Here is a 21,979-nt window from a genome sequence, read left to right on the forward strand (position 1 = left end):
GTAATAAAACGAAATAAAATAAAATAAAATAAAATAAAATAAAATAAAATAAAATAAAATAAAATAAAATAAAATAAGGAACCCTTCGCAAGATCAAAGTCTGGAAAGAGCTGGCACTTAATTTATCGCCCTTTACAGACAAAAGACAGCTTTCGTCATTTCAAAAGGATCAGATGTCTTTTATGACAAACTGGGTTTGCAGTTTAATTTACAAATAGAATTCTAAGTAAGCAGTCTTTGCTCTGCCAAAGCAAATGACAAACAGTATAGGTTTTCATTCACGCAGCCCTCAGCAGGATAGAAGAGATTAAAATAAAACTGAAATAATTTAGAGAAAACAAATAAATGTTTCACAAAGTTGAAGAAGATCAAAGCCTGAATTTTCTGACCCCAACTGTACAAGCATTTCTTATTATATTGACCAGTGCCATCAGATCATTAATTAAAAGGAAAGCGCTGGCAGGTGGCAGGGAAGCAGAAGCTGATAATTGGCCCCCTTCTTCTTTTTGCCTTCAAAAACTCTCGTTCTTTCGCAAGACATGCCACTAGGCAGACAGAAATGCCTACTTTGTAATATAATGATTAAGATGAGATGAAGAGACTTCCATTTAAAGCAGCTCTGCCTAATGAATGCAGCTAGCTTTATAATTATGGTCCTACTTTTACAATATGGAATATGATGTTCCATTCAACATCTCCTCAGCTGTCAAAAAGGTAAAAATCTCAAATATAGGGGTCTGCACTAGCTGCTTTTCACCCCCTTATTCCTTTTATAGCAGTTAGCAAAACGAGAAAAAAAAATAACTGTGAGTAATTCAAGCACCTATATAAGAAAGAAAGAAAGAATAAAATGTCTAAGACTCACCACTTCACCAGGTAGGTTGTTCAGGTCATTAAAAGGAGTTTCTAGAGTGTTTGTGTCAACATTTAGTAAAACCACATCCTCCAGTGATCTATTTTTCACTCTCTGTTAAGAAGGAAAAAAAAATACTGGAAAAACAATTTACTATGGTGTCCTCCTAACGTACATTTTTATTATAATGTACTGAATTACAAACAATGATTTTATACAAAGAACAATAATGGCAAAACCAGTTAGAGCTTTAGATGTAGGATTTGTGAATTAGATACAGCATTCAGAGTAGCTTTTAAAAATACTTCTTATTCTTCAAACAGTAAGGTTATAATAATCACTGAAAGAAATTTCTGAAAACCAATATTTACAAAGAACACAGTTGAATATATTGGATAAATATATATTGGAACTATGCGTATCTTGTAACAACATTCTATCACATTTGTGAAAATCATATAGGATGTTAGTCATATAATCAGATGAAAACCAGAAAAAAATACAATTATTTGCAGATTTATGTAAGTACCAAGCATATGATGCCTACTATTACCACAGAAGAATGGATAAAATACTTTTTCATCAGTGTACTTGGCGAGCAGCTAAGAATTAAGCGATTTGTTCCTTTCAGGAAAAAGGGATAAAACTCTTTTCTATATGGAGATAAAATAATATGCAATAATAATAATGCAGTAATATGTAGTATTATTATAATAGTAATGTTTTCTATATGGACATAAAATAATATGCAGTAATAATGCAGGGCAGGAAATAATTCCTGAAGGAACCGAGTGACTTCTTTTTTCAGGGCAAATCTTTCAGTTCCATTATTTCCTTATTGAATAAGAAAAAACATCATAATCAAGATGACTGATGCATGCAGGTCATATGAACCTGATTTGGGAGCACAGAAGGCTGTGCCTGGAGTTGAGAAGTGTGGATGATATAGAAGGTCTTTTTTGGAAAAACAAAAGTGCTGGTGGCTCAGGGAAGACCCCACCCCATCAGCTTAGCAGATGTGAATTGATCCTTAGAAACTGCTTTAGCGGAAGTGTAAATCAAATAATGTTCCCAAATCAATTATCTACTCCGCATGATAATCAGATAGCACATGGGATAGGCTTCACGGCATAATCAAATGGTTATGGAAAAAGGCAAAACTATTTCATACCCAGCTACTATGTGAGTTCTATTGTGTTGGTTTACGTTCAAATCTGTAAAAGCTTGTTTTTTGGCAAAAAATACTAATTTCTAAATTAATAGTTAGAAATGTTATGGGATGAAATTAGATTCACGTTTTCAGAGGGACAGGAACATAAATCATCTGGGAAATCACAATAATGCCAAAACCTGAGTGATGGTGACTCCAGAATAAATTTTACCAGTTCCTGAAAAAATTAATTTTTCCTCATTATTGGGAAATATTTTCCTAAAGTACTAAAAGGCAGGGAAATAGCTACTACTGAGCTATTAATTAGACAGAGAAACAAGTCATGATGTAGAGCTACATGTCTTCATAAAACACTTCAAGAGTAAGATTTCAAAGAGAGACATTTTTTACTTAGTAAAGCATATGAAGCTTAAATTTTGTAATTCTGCATGCTAAAATACAGGGATTTTTTTCTGAAGCATTGGCACACACACCTCATGCTTCCCAGTACACTTACCTCTATCAAGCTTAAGTGGACGCCAATTAGATAAGGCATTGGTGCACTGAAGAAAAAGAGTGGAAAACATCAAATTTTAAGTAGAACACTAATGGAGTATTTTAAATCTTGGCACATAAGACCCTAGTAGACAGTCAGTGTTTAAGACAAGTTTAAATGAACACCGTTGCTACAGAAATATTTACTAAACAATCAAAATTTTGTTTTACTCTGCAGTAAAGCTGACCACAAAATAAAGGATTCTGCTGCAAACTATGAGGCACGAAGCAAGGAGGCTGCACATCTTTTCATCCAGATGTAGTTCCAGTAACTGACCACACTGAGCTAACCCAGAAGATGCTCCCAAAGTGGTCAGGGTCTAAAACACCAACTGGAGGATATGGTCCTGGTTACCATCACCACAATGCAACACAACCACCATAACCACCAGTTTTGGTTCTGAAACCTTTCCTTGGCAAGCCATATATAAATATACGGCTGTATAATACCCTATTTAAGTCAAGATAATAAACTTCTCCCTTCCAATTTCCATAAGAGAAGGAACTATATTCTCCAAATAGAAAAAATATCCACATGAAGCCACTACACTAAGACCTCGTTCTGTATGCAAGCAAGAAACTGAATTAAGCCAATTTATCATGGTTTCCCACAATCTTCTGTTCTGGCAACATCTGACCAAAAATATACTCAGTGTCCAGCACTGAAGGAAAAACCCTCCAACAATCACCACCAGATGTTTGGGTACTGTGAGATTACTGACAATATTCCCTCTGGAGAAGTGAGCAACTGACAAACTAGTTTAGGCAACTCAATGGGAAATTAATTACTAATAGACCACAGAGAAAAAAAAACTAAATAAAAATGATCTCTGAAAAATAATGGAAGGCAAGATGACACACAAAGGTACACAACTCATACACAGTAATTTCTCTCATGGCAATAATTTGATCATGGATCTGAGCCAGTGGCACTGACTGATTGGCGACTGACTTCCCAAGGATGGGGCAAGGTTTCACTGCATCAGTTCATGTGGTCTCATCCATTTGGTCCCACCTCTGGGATCAGAAAAAGCAATTCTCACCTGCCTATGACTACAGCCCATTTTAGAAAAATCTGTACACCCTATGGATTATCCAATTGCTCTCATTAATAATGTCCCACAGGAGAAGTTCAATGCAAAAAAAAAAAAAAAAAAAAAAAACCTAATAAAAAAACAACAAACAAAACCAAAAACCCAGCCTGAGGCCCAAACAAGATTTCATGGTGTCTATGATATCAAAATGCAGGTTTGCTGAAATTGCAAACTGTCATGGCTTAAGGTTTCTAGGCAATGGGGCTTCCAAAAAGGAAAAGAGGCCTCTATTTTTCACACATCTTTTTCTTAGCCCAATAACTGACAAATTTTAGCACTTCCTGATGACTTCATTCAGGCTAATCCTTATGTCTTTGTGAATGAAACACAAATTACATGGAGTTGTAAATGAGTGTCACTGCAGAGCAGACACCCATATATATTCAGAAAGGATTTAAACAGCTTTAAACCACTCTATAATTTCAAGAATGCTTTGTACTACGTAACATATTTAACAAAGCTAATAAGAATGATTATGGCTGACACATAACTGAGAATTCTGCTGCAGAATATGCAGCAAAACAGATCCTCAGGTTCCTTGTATCTGGATATCTCAGTGTTATAAATAATGTGAAAAGGCAAAACTACAGTGAAAACAAGTGCAAACATGTATGGATTTTATGCACACTTGTTTTCTTGTATATCGACACTGTTCCAGTGAACAGTAGCTTCACCAGGCTTGTGCTGACTTAAGACAGCTGATGATTTGCTCCATTAAAAAATCTGTCATTAAAAAGGGAAGCATGTAGCTCCTTTCTCTCAACAAAACAACAGCTACATCATTTCAATTTTGAAGTTAACAGAATAAAGGTACAAAGCACCTTGAAAACAGACGAAATAAAAACTGCAGGTATGGAAAGTCAATTTAATTGTTTTCAGCAAAAAGTGAATTTTTTTACTGCTGGATTCTGAAGTCTTCACAGCAGAGGACTAATATGCACATGAAATTGCTTACTGCAATACTACTGGGAGCTGCTATAGAGTTTTTCTCTTGCTTATGCACATTAACACCAAAAATATCAATCTGTGGTATCACTGCCCAAAATAATTACTATGTTATGCAAAACATCCAAGTTAATTGGAAAATAATCATCCCAATCTCATGAAAACAGGCATGTGTATATCCTAATTCAGAAGAAACCAAATCTCATAAAGACCTATTGCAATTGTAACTTGAATTTTCTGACTGCATTATATTCTCAACAGAGCACCAGTATAAGAGATGCTTTATCATCCACAGACAAAGCTGGCATATATTCTAATATTGGTGATTAAGTTTACCAAGATATTACACAGAAATTTCATTAAATTAGCTTTCTCCTTTACAAAAATTAATTTTATTCAAATATGATTACTATATCAATGTTCAAAATTGATTTTTAATAGTTTTCTTGAAAGCCAGCCACCACCTCCATTGAGTGCAAGTCTCTTTTTACTTAAATGTAGAAGAGAAAACAATTTTTTTTAACCTAATATAAAACTCAATTTTTTATTAACTGTGCTGTGGGTTCTTTTGCTGCGGCTACAATGAATTTTACTTTCTGAGCCTATATTTTGGTATCTTTTAGAAAAATAAATTTATTATGTCTCCTGTTTTGGATGGTCACTCCAGTTCTCACACTAGAGCTCCCATAATGGCACTCAAGGCCAAGATAAGTTGTGTGGGGGTAAAAAGCCCTCCTGAAGTCGATAAACAGAAAATCTGTTCCCACAGTGGAGCTTGGCACTCATGGCCTGGCCAGTCCTGAGGGTGCTGCAGTCACACTGACCCTCTTGGTTTGGGCTACTCCAGCATCATCTGTTACATTAAGTCTAAATCCAGCCAATAATCAGGCAGCAGGATAGAAATTAACAGATTTTTTTAATTAAAAAAGGCAAGTGGAAGTATTGAAATAACTTTAATATAGCCCTTTTTTGCTCAAAGATATATTTTTCTGTTTTCATGCATACAAAATGTGTCAGCTAGGCAGATTTTGCAATTTATCAAATTCTAACCCCCACAGAATTGTATTCTTTATTTTTATGATATTATGAAGGTTCTTAATCCAACTAATAAAAAAAAAAAGAAGTTGATTTCTCTCAAAATATGCTATATGATTAATATGAAAAAAAAGTTACAGAATCAGGCCTATCTTTAAATTAATACATTTAAATGTATTTTATCTTTGTTTAAAAAAAGCCTTACTATCACAGAATGAACAAATGATCCAATTCATAGTCCCCTACTTCATGTATTTGAATACCATTTCAGAACAACACTAAGAAAATGAGAGTTCATGAGAGACATCACAACAAGTCCAAGTGAAAAAGTGACAATGAAATTTCTAGGTATGAAAATGCATGTTGAGCTGAAAGGAAATATGGCACTTTTATAAAAAGAACTTTGCTTATCAAAATGACATAAAAAATAGAAGTATACAAAATAACTTTTAAATTCTTTTATTACTTTCAAATTGTCATGATCCTGTTGGACTACACACTAGGTCAAGCCTACTACAAATTTTGAACTTAAGAAGTCATCAAGATTTTTTAACTTGATATATTATATACCTATGAGGAGAACATTTATTTACTGTTAATACACCAGAACATGAGGAAAGCTAAGTAATTTATGTGTTTTTATTACAGTTTTCCAACCCATCTCACAAAAGAACGATTCAGATGATCAGAAAGAGAAATGTAAATGCACAAAAATCTGAGTCAAAAGGTCTGAATTACAGTTACTGTAATAAACTCATCAGTTGTGCATTTCTTTTCATGAACTTTGTTTCCTTTCGAACATCTCTAAAACAGGGAAACTTTTTTCTCCACTCTGTTATACTACTGTTAAAAATAAAAAGGGATATAAATGAATTTTACAAGTTTAAGAAACTCCATGGTTCTTTTTAATGAATAAAAAAATTTCTCAGGTCATGCCACAGTGACCTAGAATCCCAACTATTATCATCATCACATGAAGCTGTGTATAGCATCTAACATTGCTATTTCTGGAAACATTATCTGGGCTTAGAAGGGGAAATAAGAAAATCTTCTCGTATCAGAATGCACTCTACAGGGTACAGCTTGAATAAAGGTGTTGATCTGCCTTCTGAGAACAGCATTTATGGATGATCTGAAAAATTACAAAGGTTCTGGCTGTAAGCTCAAGTAATACAAAAATAAAACACACCCAAGTTGTAACCCATCTTGGTATATTTTATCAAAGTTAGGAGGAGAAACAATTAGGACATAGTTTCTTCAAAAGAAAACTATCATTAAAATTGAAAGGCTTAGCTATACTTGTAAGTAAAGGGAGGAGTTGGAGAAGAACATTTGTTTTCTTTTTTAAAACAACAAATAATATACACATGAACTGTAAGGACTACCACAGAAAAAATATACCATGGACAAATATTGTGAACTTCAGGAAAAACTATCAAATACACTTCAGGAAACATAGTGAGAACCTGTTTGAAAACAAAAGTTCACTAGACTGTAATACACTCATAGATCTGAGAGGAAAAACACCCAAAGCAAAACCAACAACATAAAGCCCAGTAAACTGGGAAAATTATAAGCATAATTTATTTATATGAAGAAAATATAGACTTAGCTTGGTAAGCATCTGCCTGGGTCTCAGTTTTCATATATAATAATAATTCCCAATCTCTAGAACAGCTTGAAATGGTTCACTTTTCCGTAACAGACCCAGAGGGTCTAGGTAAAGTGAAAATCTCCAGGGATGGATATTCCTGCTTAAATGGAAACTCTCATTTGTTATCTCTGCCACTACTCTGAATAAAAGAAAGTAGTCTTAGTCTGAAATTGTGAAACACAGGCATGTGGAAACATCATCCCCTTGAAGGATCACAAGTTAATCAAAAAGTGCTTCTTGTTCAACTTAAAAATATGCCAAAACCACGAAGTCTGTCATGTGAACAGAAACACATCAGAAGAAGCAGAATTCTTATTATAAAAATTTTGGACTCCCAGAAGTATTTTTTAAGCTCTTTTGGGAAGGCGCTGGCTAGAATCCTGAGCCTGGCTGAGTTAAGATACAAATACTAAATCACTGATGAATATTAACATCTGATTCTGGAAAAAATTATCAGAGTTTTTTTGAATGCTTCTATAACGTACTTCAACCTAAAATAAAAGCCAAATAAAAGTAAACTGTAACATGTTTGCTTTTAAATTACTGAATGAGTTTTCTTACCAATAAAACAGAAACAGTTCTTACAAACAGGATTCTAAATGCTGCATTAATAGTAATCAGCACTGTAATTCAAGGTACCAATTCTAACACCATATCAAGGCATCATTTAAATTTAAATTTAAAGTGCTTTCATAAACTGGATCCTTTATGTTCAGTCACAATAGTTAGTGTTTTCACCAGTTACTCAAAATTCTAAGACAGGTAAAAATCTCATAAATGGGGATAACAGGATAGCTGTCTTACCAGCAGTAGTCCAGAAGATGTGGAGGAAGCACTGGGATGTAAATATGTTGCCAATACATTGGATATAACAATGCAGCTGATGCATGAACACAAGCAGTTAACTAAAAATAAAAATACACACACAGAATTGGCAACAAAAAAAACATGAATAAAAAGAAAATACAAAACCTTAAATTAACTTTAGATATGTAAGAGCCTTAACCTCCCCAAACCACCGAATAATTTTGTAAATTACTCTGAATTGCCAAAATACATCCACAAATAACTCTGGTGTATGTATACAAGCACAACATCTGCAAGAAGTCAGGCTAACAAGTCAAGTTAGCCCTCCCTGCTCAGCTATTCCCTTGGAAAAAGGGAAATAATCATTAATTACTTGATGAAGTCATGGTCAAACATGAATACTGCCATGAACACACAGGACAGAAGTGCACTCTAGTTTCACTCAGCTCCACAGAGTAGGAAAGACTCAGGGGAGTTTTCTGGTCCCCATTTCTGCTGTTTTTAACTGGAATTGATCTGAAGGTGCATGAAGCCACAGAACAGCACTAAACTCAGAAGCAGGATTAACTCCTGTTTGTGTCACTATCTTGATTTCCAAACTAGCTTAAAAAAATCTGAAGTGAATATTCCCTGTAACAGAAAAGAAACTTATTTACAATTTTCCAAAACTCACTTCTCAAAGCAGAGACTTCCAAGCCTGGCATAAGGATCATGAAAAAATGAAGGGCTCCTTGACCAAGAAAGGAGGTGTTTACAAACTGATTACTACTCAAAATGGGTATCTCTGGTTTTCTAAAACAAACAAAAAACCACAGCAACCACCACTTTAACCCCCAAAATAACCAAAGGAATAACTACGGAATTCATTAGAAATGGGGCCAAGTTCATTCCACAAGTGAACAAAATAATCTTGCAATATGTAAATAATTCAAACTTGATCTATTTTTGCTATCAGGGAGTCTCTCAAATTTTGTTATTTTATTATGCAGGCACAGAGTTACAATAGAATGAGAAAAAATCAAGACTGTTCAAAACAGGGTAGCCTATATCCATCTCATGCAGCACTACAAACCTCATAAAAAAAAGGGAAAAATTTTTAAGAGAATGTTCCATGTAGAAGTTACTAAGCTGATGGAAAAGACAAGACTGTCCTAATGTTTTATATCACAACAAAATTACTACCTGACTTATTAAAAATTATTAATACATAATTAATAATTATTAATACAAAATTATTACCTGACTTTTGATAATAGCACTGTGTATTAGACAAGAACTTTCACAATAACAAAACAAAGAGCAAAAAATAAAATTTAAATCCTTCCCACAGAGCAAGTGCTAAAACATTATGGATTTTTATGGAAAATAACCAACCCTCTTTGTACAGAGGATCAGTTAAAGTGTTCACACCCAGACTGTCTTGGACATTTAGACTTGTAAATGAAAAATCGTACTACAATTTTGTACACATATTTCTACACTAAAAGTGAAAAAAAATGAAACTGTTATAAGACCATTGCAGAAGAAATCACAGACAATTACAATTTGTGCAGCCTAGTTTGCTCAGCACTCAAATTAATATAACATGATTAAATATGGAAAAGAAGAGGGACTGAAAGCTCCTGAGGGATATCATTAGGGCAAATTGCCAAAGAATGAAACATGAGCCAGTCAGAAGAGTCTGGAAGCTGCAGTGGTACCAAGGGAATTGAATGTTCGACAGTTGGAGCTTCAGAAATGTGTGAACTGCAGGTTAAGGTATCAGGAGACTCTGCTCACTGACACACAGAATGTCACTATTGACCAGCGAGCTGCCCGAGCCTGACAGCTACAAAGCAGAAAGCCAAGGATATCATAATTCCCTATTTAAACTCTTCCTTGCAGATTAACATCTCCTTTTTTAGCTTTACACCACACCTCTGCAATTACTCTCATTTTTGACTTATATTAATGGTTATTTTAATAATTATTGTGTTGTTACTACGAATTGATTTGGGGGAAGAAATAAATGAGTACCTTCTCCCCCTTCTACACAGTGGGGTTTATTTCCATATTATCTCTCTGTGTAGTTGAACTAACACTACTGATAGCACAGTCCAGTTCAGTATCACATTTTTTGCTCTTTCACTCAGAATGAATATGGCATTATTAATCATTATGTCCACATACTTTTGTACACAGTATATAAATTACAAACTACAACAACCTGTATAAAAATCTGCATTTCATGTATTTCAGTCAGAGGCTGAAATAAAGCTGAGCATACAGTTATACAGGATATCCCCTGATGTATACAGTCGCCTCCTCCTCCTCTTAATAGGCATTCTTAAATTATGAATTAAGATGACTATATTATTTGCATGAAGAAATTTCTCTATCTCATGCATGTCTGTTATATTTTAATTCTCACTTTAACAGAGGAAGTGTGTAACTCCTTAAAAACATCTGAAGTTTTATTAACTCATTTTATAATCTGTATTTTAATGTGGCACTCACACAAGCATCTATTTACAGGTCATAGTTTTTAATCGACTAAATTTTATTATTCTTGCAGGAAAGGTAAAGATTTGATTACTTACACATCAAGTTTTTGTTGTACTGTTCCTTGCTTTTCTATTTAATAACATCTTAATGTAAGATCTTATTTAAACATATCCCTCTATGCTGCTGCAGTAGGTTTCCAAACATTTTAGTATACCATGAATATGTTTTATAGTTTCCTGTTGTATACAGCCTGTAACACAAGCAGCTATGGGATTGTGCTGCTCTTCAGCAGCAACACTTCACAATACTTTTTATTCTGCCAACTCTGCCTTTAAGCAAATACTGATAATTATGGATTTCATATTAAAATTTGCACACTTGCTGTAAAAAAAATTCTTTTTTGCTTTTTTTACTGTTTCAATGGTGACTGCATTTCTCAAATGCATTAGTTATTTAAATAACCTTCCTCTTTAACTGACACATCCACTCTGGAACAGAATGGGAGCTGCTGTGAAGCCTGGAATAATGCTGCACATCTTAAGGAACCAGGCAGTTCAAGAGATCTTAAAAGCTGTGTACCAGGAAGAACTCGGCCATTTATATCAGAACTCTACAAAAGTGACACCAGATTTGGAGGTGTCCAACAGTGTCTGAACAGAGCCTGACAGGCACCTGCCAAAGGCTGCAGGAGGAGATCCTCAAACAGAGCAACCTGCACAAGCTCCCAGGGAAAGAAATGAGAGACTGTTTCTTGACCAAGTGAGTCTGCCCATCTTGCTTGACCATCTTCTGCAGAAAACAATTCCTTACATTATGTAGGCACAAAGGCATCTCTCGGTGATAAATACAGATATATCATTGCACAGCTATGCACTTTGGTGAAAAATCTTAAATTATAGCAGAAAAGTGCTGCAGAACCTAGTTTCCTCATAATTTATAACCTGGTCTGAGGCAACAAATGATGTTGAGACAGCCTTCTGTAGTTCACTGCACTACAAAAGATCTACTAGAGCTGTGCTTCTATCCATTAAGAAATGGGCGAACAGTTTTTAAGTAAAGGTTTTGTCAGCTTAAACTCATTTGCCAACACTGAACAGAACTTCTAATATTTTTGCTTCCATCAATTTTGATTTTTAGACTGTTATTCTCCCTTCCAAAGAATGACTTTTAGTTAAAAAACTTTCATTTTCAAAAACAAATCTTATTATCTTTTTTAAATTAGTTTAAATGATGTGGTTTTAAACTACATGAACAATATGAGTCAAATTATTTGAATTAGTTAAAAGCAAAATTTTAATGTTCAACTCTTTAATGAATAAACACATCTAATTTGAAATCTCTAACATTTGCACTGGACATAAGAAGCTTTATGTCTTATTCCATCAGTAATAGGTTTACTAATAATACTGAGGACAACTGAAAATTTCAGTCTGTTTCTGATCTCTCCTGATAAGATGCTGCAGCCAGAATCAACATGTGAGCTTTCATATCCTGCAAGGAAAGTAATTGGTGTTTTCTCCAGAGTACCCTTTATTTGCCCCTACAAAAAAAATTCTGAAACTACATACTAAACAAATACAGTCTCTCCAAATAGTGGGAGACCATATTACAGCATTTGTTAGCAAAATTCATTATTGAGTGGCAGAAAATTGATTACTACCAAATCTCAACAAGACAAACAATGTCCAGATTCTAGAGAATGATGAGTTACTTTCTACCTTTTGGCAATAAGCAGTTAGGAAGGCTGTTGTTCAAAATCTATGCAGTGATGAACAAGAACAGCCGGGAGAAGTTTTAGTTCAAGACTTGATCAAAGTAGGTTTATGTGCTCCTGGGAGCACAAAGAGTGCAGCTCCTCCCCTCCCTCATGTGGATGCAGTAGTTCTGATGTGTGTATCTGCTACCCCAATGTTCACTTCTACCAATGAATCTTTCCACTCTGTATTTCAAAGGGACTGGTCCCTTTTTCTGTTGATCTTTTTTTCCTTTTCCTCATTTTAGGTCTTGCTAAAACACTGTGACATGTCTGGAGCCATACTACTTTAGTTGAAACACTTTCTGCAGACTTACAGGTAATGCTTATTTGATACCTATTATTCACATAATTTCAATGAGTAACATGAAAACACCTGTATCCTGCACAAAAGGGACCTGGCAGTTTCTACCTATATAAATTACTTTCTTCAAAACCTTTTCTATAATCAAAGGTAAAAAGAGAGAAAGAGCATAGGTGGCAAGATTTGTGCACATTGCAATGCACAAACTAGAAAGACAAAAACTGATTAGCAGAATCCTGTCAGAAAGCCAAAAACAGCAACAGAAGTTAAAGAAATGCTAAAGTAAAATTAACCTGTGATTCTGTACAACCTCTCAAAATCTACTGTAAGCAACTAAAGAACTACTGTGATAAAAGCATTTCCTGAAAAATCATCAAACACTGTCAATCTCTGTCAACACCATATCCAGAAATGGGTACTGGTGTGCTCTCTCCCTCCTCCCTCACAGTCCCAATGGGCCAAAGAACTGCTTCCCTCCCACTGCCTTGACCACACATATGTTGAAAGATTCCCAAGATTCTGTTTAGTTTAGTTATCTCATCTACTCATTAATACCTACAACAATAAACTTTATGGGATAGGTCACTGTTTTATCACAATTACAGCAGTCACCATCAGCCTGGACCAACCCTTGTGGCTCCTTCCCCAATACTCCCAGTTCACAAGAATTACTGAGAAACACTATCTGCTTCCTGAAAGGGGAACAGTTGCACAGGTGAAAGGCAGCCTCTCCTCTGCATTATTACAACTCACAAGACAACCAACTTTATTTTAGAGGTGCAAACACATCTAAATCCTGTTTGATTGAGAATGAGATCAGGCCCCAAACCGATAACAAATGCTTAATACTTGTGAAGACCTGCCTTTCCATCCACTTCTTGAATGAGGGGCAGGGCAGAGGGAAGACTGGAGATTCAAAGTGAGAAGGGAGCTCTTGGCTTTTGCCAGTTTACATGAGAGCATAAATCTACTCCCAACCGTAAAGATTAAACAGTCAGACTAAATGATAAACTTAGCTCATTCTGCCAGCACTGGTGAGACATCAGTGAGGGGAAAAAAAATAGCAAGAAAAGAGAACAGAATATATTGTCCAAGCCATGATATGCGAAGCCACTTCTATGCAATTCTTTATTTTAGCTCCTGGCTAATAATTTTCCATCTGCCATCCCCATAATCTTTAGGAAGAAAAAGAGGGAGGACCTTAAATGAGCCATAATGCATTTTCATCCTGTTGGAAAGATGAAAACCCAGCTCTCCTCTCTCACTGAAGGGAGACAGAAAGGGAAATATATTTCCAGTTCACAGATGAAAATTGTAACTTTTTCCCTCTAAAAATTAAAGAAGTAAAAAAAACCATTTATATAAAAAAACTTATTTTCTCCTGGAATTGCTGTTGGGTTTTTTTAGGATTATTCACTTCCTTTTACCATTCCTTCTGGGGGAAGGAAAGAGATGAGTGTTATGCATGATTTTGACAGCATTTCATATACAATCAATTTCATTCTTTTCTTGCAGTTCTTGATTCACAAAGCAGCATTATGGCATCATTCTTGCGCATTAGTTTGGAAGAGAAAAGAGAAGACTGCAGACACGGCTTGTTCCTTGCCTATGGCTCCAGGAGTGACATGTTTCCCAATAGCGGAAGCTGAGCAGAAAATAGAATTGAAGTGGTAGTAGACAGGTGAATGCTCAGCAAGGAATACCACTGACATACTGCGCCTACACCAGGGACCCACAGGCACTTATATAGATAATCAGAGGTATCTATATAACAATCTAGGTGTGGGTGCAGACAAAAAAAAATCATTCAGTTACTCAAAGGTTTCTGAACTTCATTCAGTCACTCAAAGGCTCTCTGTTTTTCTCATAGGTTTAAAATGAAACTCTTATAAGTGAATCAGGTTTTATCCCTAACACGTTACAGACTGGGTTAATAACATCTCTCTTAAGATACTAATTTACCCTATAATAAACTAACAAAACTTCTTTATATCATCTGTTCAAAAATTGCAGTTTCCTCACATTTCTTCATTTAATCTCTGTATGTTCCTGATTTATTTATTCCCATTTTGACATTCATTTATTCCCTTCTTTATCTTTTCCTCACTCACAAAAACACAGAAAACCATGAATATATACATCTTTGTGTCCCTTTTCCTGACCAGCTCCTTGATGCCTCCTTTCCTTCTTCCTTTATTTTATGACCCATCTCCATGAAGGAAGAGCTACCCTCCCATAAAATAAGGGGATTCTGCAAATGTTTCTCATGTCTGAAAGGAGAGCTCCCAGGAAAATCACTTTTATTAACATTTCCTCCTTCAAAGGAACTCCATGGCATGTTCTTCTGCCTTAGACTAATTAAGAAGCAGCAGGGACAAACTTCCTTGTGAATGGCTTACTTGAGACAACTTACTGTAGCAAGAGTAGAGATAACCACCAATGATGCTATAGCTCATCTTATCATTGGTGAATTGAGGAAAAAAAGAGTAATAAAGCAGTAGCAAGTATGAAAAGGAGAAATCTTGCCATACCAGAACACCAGAACGAGGGCTGGTATTACATTCATCCACCCTTCAGCAACTCCTCCTCACTTTTGCTTCACATGACCATCAAATTACTTCAGTAGTACTTTTTGTAAGTGGTGAGACAGTTCTGCTCAACAGAATAGGGACACTTTCCCTCTCAGTTCCCCTTCAGCCCAGCCACAAAGGACTCAGCTCCTAAAAGCTTCACTCAGAGTCCCACAGCAGTGCCTCCACTGACTCTACACGGCATTTAGTTCCATCAGTTTCTACTGAATTGTCAAAAGTCATACAAAAAAGCAACAATTTTGTCCCAGATTGACTCAGTCTTGGAGCTTTCATTCTCCTGCAAGTGTTAGTAAGTGAAAAATTAAATTCTGGAACTAATCTGTAGATCTGTCTACACGCCTTTTCTTTTTACAGTGAGGATTTTTGAGGTTTGGGATTTAATTTTATTTTTTTTTTATTAAAACCCAGTAATGAAGTTCTTCATGTTTTACATAGATGGCAGGTAATAGCAATTTCCAACTATTTACTGTTTTTTTTCCCTCCCACTCTCATGAAAAGATTTTTTTAACCACACATTTCAATTACGTTTCACAAATTCTTTCAGCAATTATTTCTCCTAATATTACATTGTGGCAATGGGAAAACTATCCTGAACTTCAAGACTGAGACAGCTTTCCAGATCTGGTGGTATATTCTAACTCCACTTTATTCCATATTGACATCCCATTGCCTCATTGCTGGAAACATGCTCCCTACGGGTGTCCCAATGGGAATTTAACCACATCTACACCAGTTTACACCCCTGCCCAGTTTACCTTAGACTGCCTACATACAAACTATAAAAAAAAAATTAAATGCCACATGTCATTTACCTCCAGACTAAATGGCCCAAGGGAAGTTATATTCCAAAATTAATTCTAATTATGCTTCTGGGAGCACAGTGAATATCAGCAGAATATCTGTTCTGCCTCACAAGTTAATGATAAATTCCCATCAATTTCTTGACTTTTAAGAACTAAATTTAGCCCTTGAACACTTCCAGGTCACATAAATTTGAGATATGAATTAAATTTTAAATCTGTAATACTTTTTCCTGAGCAACTATGGAGAGTGTGACAAGAGCTGAACAAGACTAATGAGACAAAGGGAATATATCCAACACTCAGTCCAATTCACTGAGGGCAGCTAGGGGCAGCTGTAGCAAGCTCTCTTTTGCAGGGAAGCAACAGTAAAAGTGATTCCACAAATACATGTGTGTAAATTTCTATTCAGTTCTCCTTCACCACCAAAACAAATAAATCTATATCTTTTATTGATAGCTGCATCTTTTTTTGTAGGGCTACCAAAGAAAGCCAGAGCCAGCACCAAGCAGAACTTACAAGCACCAAGCTCTGAGACACATCAGGCTTGTATTACCCGAAACAAATACTGGTCAAAGTGGAGATAACATTTAGACATTTGCTTTAAAGTGTAGCATTCCTTCCACCTGCCAGTGCCGGCCACAGAAGATCCAATCTAGTTAGCATATTACTGACAGGCTGATGAGAAAGCTCCTGTCAGACACTGGCCAGCCGGGTGCTGGAGACGGAGCGCACAGCCCCAGCTGACTAGTTAGGGAGAGACTGCAGAGGTACAATTACAGAGGCATATGACAAGCTTACACGCTTGAGTGACTTGAGAACCGATGACATGGCTTTAAACAGCAATCCTTCCTACCTTCGGTCACAAAACAGCAATAAGTCAACTGATGCACTGTTGTAAAATCATGATTTATTCCTTTGCTTTGAATACATGAGAGTGTGGTATGATGTTCTGGTAGACTACCACAGCAGGTGCACTTGGGGCCAAAACATCTAGGGCCTGCCTCCAGCATGCGTAAAGTCAATGCCATAGCTCAGCCTTCCTGGAAAAGCCAACTCCAGCATTTTAATAATTTATAGAAAGATGGAATTAAAAAACTATTTGTACTGAAACTCATACAGCTCCATGCAACTACTAAGAATACATGCAGTTGCAGTGATGCATGAGGGAACAATGCTGTGAAAGAACATACAGCCTGACATTTAGGAAAGGTCTTCCTTTTGCTGCTAAAGTGAAATAACTAACAGCCACCTCTGTGAATAGATCAATCCCTTTGTTTCATTCATCCTTTCACTTAATCCAAAGCCACATAATTTGTTTCTTTTTCATAGTTTACTGTTCAAAAGCCAGAAATGGTAATTTTTGCTACAAACAGATCTTACAGAGCATAATCCTCAGGCTAGCTGAATCCATCTCGCTCTAACTCTAAGCCTGAAGCAAGCTGTGAGGTTGGTGATAATCACATTATTAAAGTCATTGGAAAGTCAAGCTAATAAAAGAATCAACAGTTAGGGCAAATAATGACCCAGAAGCTGCAACAGAATGGAGTGGTGGGAAGTTTCCATTTGTATCTTGGTAGTAATTGGAAGGACTAGCAGAGAAATATCTACACCAAAGGAATTTTTAAAGGGGATAAACCCACAGAAAAACAATTTAAAGGAAGATGAAAAGAAAACAAAACAACTGCAAAAATCTGAAGATACACATAAAACAAAGCCTGCTTGGCTGAAATAAAATATAAGCTGAAACACCCTCAAGACGGTTCTTTTTTTTTTTTTTTTTTAAATTAAAAAACTGTACTCAGCAACTTAAAATAGGCAACCTTCCTTTCTTTGCTTTTTTTCCTCTACAGTAAACCCTTTAAAATATAGCATGTCGCCCTGAAAACTCAGCCTCTGAGCTTGCTAACATAGTTTTCTAAGGACTTTCCCAAGACAGTAACTATAAACATAGATATGTGTACATTCCTTCTGTTACACGTCTTGTAATGGGCACCTCTCATGGCCAGTGCAGTGAGAAAGTGTTATCCTGACCATCCAATCCCTGGCCATGGTAGGAAGCCTATAAATCCTGGGAGGAAAAATAAACTCTGCTCTTTCTTCACCACACCTCAACCTGTGTTCGCGTGATCTATTGATCTTCAGCAATAACAATAGCATCATTTTCTGCCCCCTTTTTTCCATACTAGGACTCATCCTTTACTTGAATATAATGACAGTATGAAATTAATAGGGCTTAAACGGTAGACAAAGAATCCCTGAATGTAAGTAAGTGCAATTTTCCTTCCTGGCCCCCACAAGAAGGGCGAGGAGAAAGTGAGCAAGGCCTTGAAATATGCCTTTTGTTATCAGTCACTGCCCTGAGATAGTGAACTGAAACAGAGCTGATAACTTGAAGGTGACATCACAACCCAGTCTTCATGAACTGACATAAACACTTGATACCCCAAAGATAAGACACAACTCCCTTAACAGAAAGTTGTGCTTGACTGCACTATTTTTGAACAAATAATCTTTTCTAGTATCAAGCTGTAATTTAGGAATATTAAAACAGGAACTTTACAACAGAAAGTACAAGTCTGCTGTGTTTTATATGCAACAGTAAAACAACACAAAGCTTGAAAAGGTTGATGTTCAAATACACTCCTCCATTTGCTTACATCAGGAAATCCCCATGTTAAAGAAGAAATACCTTTTGCCAAAAACACATTTAATCATTCTTGGCAATTAAATTAAATTCTTAAAGGCAATACTGGAAAGTGTTTCATTAACTTTTTAAACTATATTGCTCTGTAAAGAAGCAAGCCATGCATCACCCCTGTTCTATTAATGAAAGAGATGAGCAGACAGCACTTCAGTTAACTGAAGCTCTTAAGCCATGTACACTTTTCTGTTTTATCAGAACTCACTAGTTCAAGTGAAAATTAACCCATTCTGTATCAAAAGTGGATCCAACATGATGTGGCAGTAATTTTGTTTAGCTATGACTTAAGTAATGCTAATAGACTGAAAAAACAAGCAGAAAAAAAGTGAAGCTGATGTGGCTCTCTTGTTTTGGATTTGCCCTTCAAGCTACTATTTACATTAACAGCTTGGGGACACTCTTCAGGACATCTAAACACCACTACACATGTTTGGAAAGTGACATAAATTATTTTCAAGTGGAGACACCAGTAAGATGGCTATTAATTCATTAAAAGGCTAGGAATAAACAGCCAAAGTGTAAACAAAGTGGAAGTTTCTCACAACCAGAATATTCTATCGGTTGTTATGTAATGACTTCCAAAGAGAAATCTGATCACTTAAATGAAGTGGTCTAGATCAGCACAGTCAAATTCCGGTACTTCCTCTTCTCTTGTCACATCATAGCAGTAGAGACCAGCTGAGATGTTCAGCCTAACAAAAACAAGTCCTAAGCAGATCCAAATGTAGGCTGAGAGTACAGTTCTGAATCGTGTCAAGCAGACGGACACGTGCTCACCTGCAGAATGTATCTTCCACGGGCTCAGAGCTGCCGTCACGATTCCTATCTCCTCTCTACTGGAGCAGTAAAACAGGGTTGACTGTGGCATCATTGGAGGTTTTTTTTATGGTGTACTTTTCCCCCCCCTTTAAGTATAGCAAACTGTGTTTCAGACTGGCAAAGTAAAATAAATTCTGATTCCACAGTTTTGCTACATCATGTGAGCTTCTGCTAAGACATGTTCTTTGAAAGAGCTTTCCCTTCAAAACCTTATTTGCTCATTCAGGTATTATTACTATGTTGTAATGCACAATTTCTTTCCTATCCATTTCAGGAAGGGGTAGGAAGCGTGCGGGGGAGGGGGGGCCATAATAAAATCTGTTACTTTCCTAAGAAAAAGTAACATCTTTGGTGGTTAAAAAAAATCTGTCACAGACTAGTAATATGAAGATTGTCTAAATTAATTTAGTATTTATTGTGCTGGTTTTTAGTTGTTCATGCGGCCTCTGTTTATATGACCCCATGTTTGCATCACTCCAGTTCCCAGGACTGACTTGACTCCACACCCTGCAGAGCACTGGGAAAGTACTGCCTTTGTGCACTGCCCTAACTGCAGTGCTGGTCACAGATCCAGGAACCCAACACTGTGCTGTTTAAAAAAATAAGGCAATTAAATAATTGCTACTGCACATAGAATTGTAAAACCTGTCAGACTTTTACAGTAATTCTGAATCTTCTATATCTTCAATTTACTTCTGATTCAAAAAAACTGAAAGGACTTCTATCCACTATTTATAATCAAAGAATTCTCACTCCTTACAGCACCTGCAAGTCTTCAAAAATAGTAATTTTTAGTACTGTATCCAACCTTGTACCCATGTGTTCGTTTATTTGTTAGTGCAAAGAGGAGTGCTCAGAAATACAGAATTTGTTTTCCACAACAGGGAGCATATTTAACAAAAATTTTTATGCAGCATTCTTCAAAAAACTTTAGGTAACAGTGCTTAATAGGCTAAATATTCTGCAAAATAATTACACCCTGTGATTAAAACTTGGTTATAAAGTGACAGTCTTCTACTGATGCAAAATTGACTTGGGAATGTTTTCAAAATATGGGGGATTTTAAAAATCTGTAAGATTCTTTAAAGAGTGAAATAAAACGGCATCTGAATATTTAGGTATACTTTCCAAATGAAATGTAACATTCTTTTATTAAGCAGCCATAAGGAGGAAAAAGAAACATTTTGAAGTGGACAGTAGCTCAAAACCTTTAATTAAAAAACTGATATTTTGAGTTGTACATTATTGACAGTCTGAAGAGCTGCTTCAAATCAGAGATATTACAGTGTGCACTCCCAAACCACTCTAACAAAGATGAATCTACCTATTACCAGGTTAGGATAGCAGCTATTATTAGGGACCCTTGATTTCTTTCAAGTACCTCCAATGGAATAAGCCACAAGTGAATAATAAAGATCTTATAATAGCCCTTAAGAATTCTTTTCAGATTAGAAGGCACGGAAATGAACTCAGGAGAGTTAAAGAACTCTCATCTCCTGGTAAGAAAAATAATTAATCTGACTTAATGTATCTGAGTAGGTCTTACATAAATCAGACTTTTGTACTTCAAGAGCCAGACTAAAACCATATATTAGAAGAGTATGTAGATATTGTCTTGTAAGTACACATGGAACATATCTAAAACCACAAAGGTCTGCAGGCCATTTTGTGAAATGTTCAATATATCCTACTTAAAGGGAGATGTGTGAAGTACTTACAGTGCTTAGCTTGCTGGAGGTAATAATGATTCGTCTCTCATGCAACATACTGGCATAAAGTTGCAGCATGTTGTTCACATCCACAGCAACAAAATATTCAGTGAGGTTTCTCTGTTTAAATAAAAAAAAAATAGTCAAGAATATAGCAACAGCTAAGTGAAACATTTGATATATATTACTTGTGAACATTTTTGTCTAATTAGTAGGTGGGAAAAAAAAATCCCAAACTATTAAAGAAATCCTTTTGCACCAAAATTTGCACGCTTTAAAAATAATTACTTGGGTTTTCAAGAAAATGAAAAGTTAACTTTGGCACAAGTTATTAATCGCTCATTTCGTTACACTTGTGACTGACATTTGCCCTTCAGCAATTTAAAATTAAAAAAAATATGAGATTTGGTATTATACCAATATCACTATATGCTTTTAAGGTGACCATTGCTTCCAACCCAGGAACGGATCTTTTACCACGGTGATAACTGCTCTGTCACAGCTACAGTAATAAAACTGCTACTTTGCCAGGGTCTGCTGCAGTCAACATATTTTATTCCATTTCAAGTACAGCAATCAGCTTGTTGAACACCAAGCTTTTGCTTGAGCTGTGTGTCCCAGGACACCAAACATCCTGCAGAACTGGTAGAGGTACTGGGTCCTTCCTGCAGCCAGCCTTTTCACCTCTGGTAAGAATCTCACTGTGGGGTTTAATCAGAGAG

The 21,979-nt window shown here is 35.9% G+C and overlaps 1 protein-coding gene across 5 annotated transcripts in view; it reads right to left on the minus strand.

The window, feature by feature from the left end:
• Positions 1–21,979, minus strand: part of DENND1B (DENN domain containing 1B) — a 165,260-nt gene that overhangs the window by 49,223 nt on the left and 94,058 nt on the right. For all 5 annotated transcript variants that reach the window (XM_014250801.2, XM_005521254.3, XM_014250800.2 and 2 more), the window contains 4 exons: positions 21,267–21,377; positions 8,091–8,191; positions 2,521–2,566; positions 866–967 (listed from right to left, as the gene is read on the minus strand). In XM_014250801.2, coding sequence (XP_014106276.2) covers positions 866–967; positions 2,521–2,566; positions 8,091–8,191; positions 21,267–21,377 — 360 coding nt within the window. The remainder of the gene's footprint in view (positions 1–865; positions 968–2,520; positions 2,567–8,090; positions 8,192–21,266; positions 21,378–21,979) is intronic.

Source organism: Pseudopodoces humilis, chromosome 10 (genome assembly GCF_049639895.1).
Source record: "Pseudopodoces humilis isolate 2021_Gansu_Grassland_sample_001 chromosome 10, ASM4963989v1, whole genome shotgun sequence".
Classification (NCBI taxonomy): domain Eukaryota; kingdom Metazoa; phylum Chordata; class Aves; order Passeriformes; family Paridae; genus Pseudopodoces; species Pseudopodoces humilis.